Source organism: Colletotrichum phormii (assembly GCF_030913505.1).
Source record: "Colletotrichum phormii strain CBS 102054 chromosome Unknown BDP81scaffold_32, whole genome shotgun sequence".
NCBI lineage: Eukaryota > Fungi > Ascomycota > Sordariomycetes > Glomerellales > Glomerellaceae > Colletotrichum > Colletotrichum phormii.
In genome coordinates this window covers 501037-509995 of record NW_026851474.1, presented here as the reverse complement: position 1 = coordinate 509995, position 8959 = coordinate 501037, and the positions used below count along the sequence as shown (strand labels likewise).

The window sequence follows — 8959 nt, the reverse complement described above, 5'->3', positions numbered from 1 at the left end:
GGGGTAGGACTGGGTCGTCAGGGGCTTGCAGCCCTTCTGCTTCAGCCCCATTCTCATCTTCATCCATGCTGCTACAGCTAGCCGCATCACTAACGTCCGCTACAACAATTGAGTCCTGGGTAGGGGCAGGGGCGCGTGGGCGCTTTGAGCCGGGCTGATGGCTCGTTAGGCTGTTGCTAGGTTGCTGGGTGTTGCTGGCTTGGGTGCCAGCCTGGCTGCTCTGATAGAGGGCCTCATAGGCCTTCTGACCAGCCTTACGGATCCGGGAGAGTTCCTTCCGGTCTGGGAGGGTAGGGGAGCCATTAACCACTAGGGGCCTTGCTGGACAGTCCTTATGGTTAGCTTGGAAGGGGCCGGAGCAGTTGGCGCACTTCGGTCTAGCTATGCAGGGCCCAGTCTCGTGGGATCCCGAGGGCCTGCTACAGTTGCTACAGAGTGGCTGTCGGTGACAGTGTCGGTTCGAATGATATCCCTGGCATCCAGGATCATGTCTGATTAGGGTCTTCTTCTTTTGGATAAGCTGAGACCTGCTGCTTTGGTTAAACAGTCTGAAGGGTGGTACTTCCACAGAGAAGAAGATGACCCAGGAGACTTCGTTTATAATAGGGTTTACACCTAGCCGGGACTGCTGGGCCCGGGTAGGCTTACGTCCTGTTTGGGCAAGGACCTCGTCTTCTACCAGAGTAGCTGGGTCAAGGGCGTCGCCATCAAGAGTCCACATCTTAGCAGGGCAACGTGGGACGACGTAGGTAAACCACTTAGTAGGGGTCTCAACCTTATAGGCTCCAAGACACTCTGCTAGTTTCTGTTTGTTTGCAAGGAGGGCTTGCTGGACCTGCTTATTCAGGGGTCTCAGTGAGTAGCCAGTTGCAATATGGTAGATGTGTGGGATATCTGCCAGCTGGAGCCTAAGGGCCTGGCAGACTGTCCGGCGTAGGGCGAAGGGGGCGTGCTTCCTAGCAGCCGCTAGGCCCTCTTCTGGGATACGGGTAAAGACCCGGAGGTCCTCCTTCGGTTGGGATAGAGCCTGGGCCCGGGTCTCCGTCAGACTCTGTGTCTGGACTTCGGGCCGGGTAGGGATTCGGGTACGGGTCGGGGCTACGGCCACGGCTGTAGTCGAAGCCGAGGCTGCTACGTCAGTCCATTTCCGGCTCGGAGCCGGAGCCGTAGTCTCGTTACCCATAATCCTCTTCAAGGCTTGGATTACATAGGTTGTAGCTTCTTTTGCAATCTGCTTCCTAGGCCCCTCAAAGCAAGAGATCACGTTGTCCACAGACTGAGCAATAGCCATAAAGACGTCCTTTCGGGCTTCATAGTGCTTAGCCTCTTCATTAAGAGCTGTAAGGACAGCTCCAGTAGCTGTCCCAGTCATAGTCGAGGGCCCCTTAGCCGTTAAGGGGGTTGTTGTTGGGGCGTCGGGCTGGCTTCCCACGAGGCTGGGCCGGAGTGGCTGGGCCTCGGTTTCGCGGCGGCGTTTAGCCCTTGAGGATGGGGGCGGCTCTGAAGAGGGTCCAGAGCCTCGATCAAGGCCGGCCGAGGAGGTCGGCAACGGTCCAGAGCCCGCCGGAGGCTGCGAGGCCATCGCGGGAGGGCGCTGGAGGAGAGGTGAAGGGTTTTCAGCTGTTAAGAATTTTGGTGGTAGCCCACTTATTACACTAACAGCAGATGCCAAGAAAAATTAGGCGAGAGGGAAGTGTCCTCCAAACTGTTGATCGTATAGAACACAATGTTTGACTGCGATCCAGGCAAGTCGTCTAGCGATAAGTCTCTCCAAGCCTTTTCCGAGGACGGCCAAGAGCGCAATTGGCCTATAGGAGCGCGGGAGTGTCTTGTCTCTTTTTCCCGGTTTTGCTAGGATCACGAGAGTTGCTTCTTTAAAACAAGTAGGATGCCAACCCTCGCGTATACACCCGCTATAAAGTAAGAGGACAATATCCTCAATAACTAGCCATGCTATTTTCAAAGCAGTCGTAGTGATTCCGTCGGTCCCAGGAGTCGTGTTTCCCGCGGTGAGAACCGAAGACCGTACCTCGTCCTTCGTAACCTACGGGAAAGGAAGCGTAGCTTGCCTTTATAGGACTGGGCTTTCTATTGGTATATCCTCGGAGATTGCAGCGTTTCTAAGGAGGACGCGGGTAAATAAGTCGCGCTTCTCTTTTGGTTATGAGACAAGCGTGTCTTGGTTATCTACATCTCGGAGTGGCGGGGTCTGAAAGGATCCTGTGGCTTTATACCAACCGACCATTTCAAATATATCTTTACTTAAGGAGGCTGAGGAGATCTTATCTTTCCAAAAGGCATCCTTAGAGCGTTTAAACTCGTAGAGGAAGTCCTGTTTTAGAGCTTCGACCTCCTCTTCTTCCCATTGGCAGTTCACTCCGGCTGCGCGGAGTCTTACTAACATCGCTCGCTTACTCGCATAGGCTCGGTGTTTACGTGTGCAGCTCTCGCTCCAGTATGGTCTCCCTGTACCTTTCCCGAGCGTGCGCTTTGTGGAAGCCGTGAGTGCTCTAATAAGACAGTCCGTAAGCTGTTATGCTAGGAGATCTAAAGACTATGGGTCTTAGATGTTGCTTGCAGTGCGGCGTATAGGTTATAAGTTGCGTTTAATAATGCCGAGGAAAAGCTCCTCGTCTATCGTATCGAGCCGAAACCTTCCCGGGGTCTGGCTAGGTGAATCGATCAGGGCCAAGGAGACCCGGGTAAGCAGAGATTCGTAGTCTGATGTCGTGTGTAGTGACATTTCTATGCTAGTGGAAGCCCCATGGAGGTTGCTGGACGCCCAGCATAAATCTAGGGTGTTGCCGCCTTTGTGCGTGGGTTCACCTATAGGTGACATTAGGACAAGGCTAGCGGCTTCTGCCCATTCTACTAGGTTTTCAGCGTCCGGGGAACTCGTGGCCTCGGGCTACCACGTCCAATGGTGTAAGTTAAAATCCCCCGCAATCAGTACTCGATCCTCAGGTTTGGGTTGCTAGGCCGCTAGGATGTTCCTGAGAGCCTGGCCAGATCGCAGAGAGCCACGAGGGGCGTTATATACGTTAATGACTGTGAGGACCTCCTTCGTTCTTAAGAGGAGTCGTAAGAAGAGCAGGTCTATAGATAGATCGGGTAGAGGCCGTATTTGTACGCCTCGTACCCTAGTTCCTCTACGGAGGTAGGTAAGTACCCTGGGACGGTCTTCGGTCCAGTTATCTACTGGGGTGAAAGTCTCAAAACCTGGGTGGTGTCTTATGAGCCTCCTCTCTTCCGAACGGATAGACGGCTCTTATATTAGGAGTATATCGATCTGGGCTGTGTAAGCCAGGTTTAGTGCTGTTTCGTAGGCGGATGCCCGCCTACCTATATTCGCTTGCATGATTTGCAGGGTTTTAGAGGGCTGTATTCTTCTTTTATGTCTTATTCGCCGGGGTATAGTCCATCGCTTGTTCTTCTTTACGGGAATATCGATGTGACTGCTGGGTCGCATTTCTCCATAATCTTTCTCCCTCAGCTCGGATGGCCCGTAGCTGAGCCTTATCCCTCCTCTGGACTACCCCCTTCACCACTTTGGGTTGGATAGGGCAAGTCGTATCGAAGGCGGCGTGAGGCCCGTTATACGACGGGCATTTAAAGGGGCAGTCGCAGCCATCGTGACCCTCAGTACCGCCGCAGGGTGCCCGGTGTTGATCAGTTGTGTGGGAAGGAGAGCTGTACTTGAGGCATCTCTTCCTTCTGGTGCACGTTCGTTCGTTGTGAAAACCGCCGTAGCGGAGACATTGGGGAGACCTCTTCTCCTTCGGGAACTGCAGGTTTATAAAAACGCTGGCCCCTATTAAACGGAGGCGTCTTGGTAGTTGCCTTACGGCTTCCGCCTTGAACTAGGCTGTCACCGTGCCTAGCCTTTCGACTTCGTCCTTCCTAGAGAAGTGTGCTTTTTTAGGCTTGAGTTTCGTCGAGACCTGGATCTCTTTAAGGAGCTCCTCGGTCGTGATTTCCAGCTTAGTATTGGTTACTAGACAATGCCTGGTGTAAGGGACGTTTACGATATAGGCTCGGATCCAGGTATCGCGTTACTCGATCGTTTATATTTAGAGAAGGGCAGCGATCTGTTCTCTGTTCTCTAGCAGGACTTTTACACTATCCATTAACGAAAGTAGGAGTGCTAATCCTGTCTTGACATGGTCGATCCCCTTGAGGGCTTCTCGGGCTTAGGGACTTAGCCTTTCCCGAACGAAGATATATATATCGTAGGCTTTCTCGTTCCGAAGCGGGTTTTTAGGCGATAGATGCGCGAAAACGTATAGATCTTTTAAGGCCGCCCGGTTTGTAGCTTGTTTTGCGGCTTATTTAGCTAGCGTTGATTCATCCTATCTTCTAGATAGTAGCTAGTTCGCCGCCGCCGCGTATAAACGGACTAGGGGCGGCTAGTTCTAGGTTATATACGAGGGATGCCCCTGGGAACCCAGGTCAGTCTCGCTAAGCCCTATACTAATAGCGTACATAGACCTTACTAGACCACGTTAATACCGGTTTGAACGCTATTTCTCCTCCTGAAGCTCTCTCTCCAAGAATTCGATCTTCGTTAAACAGTCTTTTAAAAACTATTCCCTCTCGGCGTCCCGACATAGGAGGTCCTAGACAAGATTCGAAAGCTTATTAATCTCGTCTTTAAGCTCAGAATTATCCTAATAGTTGACCTACTTAACCACTCTGACCTTTACAATCGGCTTCCGGACTCGTCCCGACCGCCGAAATATACTAGCGTCCCCGTGAACCGTAATCGATGGCCCTATATCTAGGGAGACCGCTATAGTCGTAAAATTCAGCTCGTATGGGCTGATGTTGAGAGATGATAGTGCAGTGGGCCGTAGCCCTCTATAACCTTAACAATTACTAATAGTGGGTGCCTTTCGAGGTATGTGTTCAGAAGTTGCCTGCTTCTCACATGTACGATAGTTTTCACTGTGGCTGGCCTGAGGGGCGGTGTGGCAGGTGCAGGTGGGTCACGTGAGGCAGCTCCTTCACATCTCGGAGCTGCCCCACCTACACCTTGCCCAGATATCCAGCCCAGCCAGCGCTCAGCTTTTCCCATCATCATCATCAGATCCAATACAGTAGTATTGCCTCCACAGATCTTGAATTCCACATCAACCGGCGTCTGACAGAATATTTACCGTCATCGCTTACCGTCATCGCCTTGATGTATCATGTTTCCGGCAACTCACAGAGACACTGCGTAAAGCTCGAACGCAGCAATGCAGAATCAACCGGGTGGCGGGACAGTTTTGATCCAAATGCTGAGTAACGCTCACGTGACCTGGAAGATGGACTAGCGTGCGGTGGCGCCAGTAATGACTAAACCAAAGGTTTTTCACCACCGAATACCCCCGCTGGATTTCAACTCAACTTGAACCACCTCTGACGTGCATTATGTCCCAGACCTCCGACACCCTGCAGCCAAAGCTCTCATAACTAGGACGCGATCCGTGGACCAAAAAGCTGCAGCATTTCCCACAGGATCCAACCTTCCGTACAACCGATGGAAGGAACCCGACCCGACCCGACGGACGAATGAGGGAAACCGAACCGATCAACGCCGGGCGTCTAGTCCGAGCGTTAACACTTTTGGTAGTATGGACCAAGACGAGTCAATACTTTAGACATCTCTGGAAGTCACAGATTGGTCTGCTTGCGGTGTCTGGATTTTGCATCAAGGTCAAACCATACGCAAATCTGGCCGAGGCACACACGATGCAGTTCGTCGCCCAACACACATCTGTTCCAGTTCCCAAGGTTTACTCCGCTTTTGTCCACCAAGGGATGACGTACATCGTCATGAGCAAGATCGATGGCAAGATGGCATGGATGGGCTGGAAGAAACGGTCAGAGGCATCCAAACAACAGATCCTCAATCAGCTACGTGGCATGGTTTCCCAGTTGCGCGCTATCGCCTTGACAGAGGGCCTTGGGGTCGCTAATATTGACGGTGGTCCTATTTACGACTGCCGCCTGCCTTTCAAGTCCTTTTGGGGCCCTTTTGCTACGGTACAGGACTTCCATAAGGAGCTTGCTAATGGTGCCGATTTTGAAGTTCGGTATGAGAACCAACCTCCAGATCTCCAGGAACTCCTTCATTTCTACCGTCGATCGGATGACGATCTGGCCTTTACACATGGAGATTTGAGCAGCTTCAACGTGCTAGTGCGGGGCGATGATGTTGTCGGCATTGTTGACTGGGAAACGGCAGGCTGGCTGCCCTCATACTGGGAATATACGTCTGCGTGGTTTGTGAGCCCCCAGAATCCGTTATGGCAGCAAGAGGTGGACAGATTTCTAACTCCCATGCCGTATGAGCTAAGGATGGAACGCATACGTCGCACATATTTTGGCGCTACTTGAAATAACCACTATCTGAATCTTGGCAGTTCTTTCATGGCTATGGTGACAGTTCTTTGTTCTCCAACATGTCCCATGTTGGTGCCTTGGTTGGGTCACAATTCACGGTCCCATCAAACCGATGCTCGGTCTTTTTCTTTTCGATATACCACATGGCTGTGTCACGGATCGACTTCCAGCTAACGGCGGAGGTGCCAAGAACATTGCCATCTCTGAGTGCACTCTCGAATCCCTCCTTTGCCCATCCGACGCAGTTCCAGTCTTCGACTTCTGGTCGAAGAGGCGTGCCCTCAAAAATGGACTGAAGCCGATGCCTGTCCTTGATTTTGGCGACAACGACCCGGATCAGAAGCATGGACGTAGGCGCCATTGTAGTTTCACGGGTTTCATAAACCCAGCGCGACTTCAGCATTGGAGGCGTGCCTTCGAGAGTCATCGTCTCCTTAGCATGATACCGTCTCCCATAGCTGTTAACTGACTCCGATTTGGGGCCTATGATGTACGCCCAATGATACCTAAACACTTATCAGCCTTGTTGCACAACAATGCTGTGGAAGGAAGGCCAGACGTGTCCTCAAGACCCGGCATCTTCGGTGCGCCTCCTCTGGCATATAGGGCGATGTACAGACGATCTTTATCTGAGGGCATCGTGCGAGATTCAAATGGAAGATGACGATGTGAGGTGTCGATTTAAGTTCAGTTCTAGTAAGAAGCGGGCAGTAGGATCCCTATGCAAGATCAGAACGGTGTAGATAATGTTAACGAGAGTCGGCTCTTACTCATTTATAGACCAAATGCCACATCGAGCAAGCGCCGGCCGTGAATTGCAAGGGTGACGACCCCTAACGGCAATGAAGCGGGGATCATTCGAAGAGGACGGCATAGGGCACCGTATTGGGAGTGGGGGATGCTAGCGGCGTAGGTTCCGATACCTTCCTATCCACTACTGTACCCGCATGTACTGCAGGCGCTTTCATAACACTCGAAATATTCCAGTGAATTCGGTAGGTTACAATAGTAGCCAATGGCTCTAGGCCCCGGCAAGCACCTCATACAATGGGCTAGCTTCTACGCCAATCACAAGGAAAGTCGCATGCGGATAAAGTCTCCTTTGCATCGTGCCGCGCGCCTACAAACCTTATGTCACGTAATGACATTGACTCACCGAGAACGGCTCTGCCTTTCATCTTGTTGTCAAGACGTCGTGGTCTGTTCGAAATCTGAATAGTAAATCGCACCTAAGCAGAACAAATATCAAGTTTGGTGTTGCCGTTGGTATATACTCCAGTACAGGAAGACCGTGAAGCAATCTATCCTTCGACCTAGGAAGCAAGAGCTCATCGGACGACGACAAATAAACGCCAAACATACAAGCGGTTCGAGCGACGATTCAATTTCCGCTCGCAACAGGCCGGCTGGAAGCAAGGCAACGAGAGACGGAACGGGAGGACCCCCCTAAAATACATCAAACCCAACAAAATCCTACCTACCTCAACTCCCTTGCCGCAGACAGCGCACACTGCTTCGGCCGCCAACGATAGGACGCCGAACACTTGGAGGAAGGGCGTCGAGATGGCCTGCTACTATACACATGAGCAACCGCAGCTGCGATAAGCAATGACAAAGATGGTATAACTATAACATACATATAGACGGACAATACTCTTATGGGCTTCTGGGAGGTGACAGAATCCATGCATGCTTCTACGCGAGTCATGGACATAACCCATTCGGAATGGTCTGACCATCACGAAACAGGCCAGACTGTCATTTCCACCTGGTCCTAGCTCTGCAAGACTTATTAGGATAGCATTAGGCCCACAAGCCTGTGGTGATTCCATCCACTCTTTAGTACGAATAGACGCTCTTTTCTGCTCACTCACATATGCATATTCCGCTGGCCACCCTGACTAACCGTCAGTTATGAGCCCAGTCGACTCTAGCAACTGTCTTCTTGATTGATTCCTTCAGCCAAGAGGCAAGGACCTGTCACTCAGACATCATCAATCGATCAAGTGCTTTGCAACTCTTGGGACTATTCAGTCTCCTTTGGCCAGCGCCAATCCTGCAACCACAAAGGCCAGGATCTTCAGCTTCAACGGAAGCAACAACTCTGCCTCTCTATAGGCAATCGATCAATCCGAACGATATCGATACGAACCTACAAGGCTACAATTGCCTCTTCCTCAACCATGGAGTCATCTAAGGTCACTCAGAAGCTGACTTCTGACGCTGACTGGACCAAATGGTACGGAAACCTCAAGCTGGTGGCTAGGATCCATGAGGTCTGGAACTATATAGATCCAGACCAACAAGTGGTGAACATCAGGCCCCGTCTTACTGAACCAAACCCTGAAGCTGAAAACTTCGTCAACGAGCTTGCCTTGGCTAAGGCCAGACATGCTGATCGAATGGAAGACTACAAAAGGGCTAACAAAGGCACCATTGCCGTTCTTTCCTGGGTTACCTCCACAGTTGAGGCCCAGTACATCAACCACGTCAGTAATAAAGAAAATCTAAGAGACATGATTATTGCTCTTAGAGATGAGCTAGCTCCGGATAACTACGCAAGACAGCAGCT

The 8959-nt window shown here is 51.4% G+C and overlaps 2 protein-coding genes across 2 annotated transcripts; one reads left to right on the top strand and one right to left on the bottom strand.

Moving 5' to 3' along the window:
• Nucleotides 1-5388: 5388 nt before the first annotated feature.
• On the top strand, nucleotides 5389-6399 carry BDP81DRAFT_141950 (kinase-like domain-containing protein). Its single transcript, XM_060581848.1, has one exon. The coding sequence runs from the start codon at nucleotides 5554-5556 to the stop codon at nucleotides 6379-6381; it is 828 nt and encodes a 275-aa protein (XP_060439007.1). The 5' UTR covers nucleotides 5389-5553; the 3' UTR covers nucleotides 6382-6399.
• Nucleotides 6380-7159, bottom strand: BDP81DRAFT_141970 (uncharacterized protein). The gene is made up of 3 exons (XM_060581849.1): nucleotides 7158-7159; nucleotides 6947-7106; nucleotides 6380-6893 (listed from the first exon to the last, which is right to left on the bottom strand). Exons 2-3 carry the CDS (start codon nucleotides 7024-7026, stop codon nucleotides 6419-6421), a joined length of 555 nt encoding a protein of 184 aa, XP_060439006.1. The 5' UTR covers nucleotides 7027-7106; nucleotides 7158-7159; the 3' UTR covers nucleotides 6380-6418.
• Between the last annotated feature and the right edge of the window lie 1800 nt (nucleotides 7160-8959).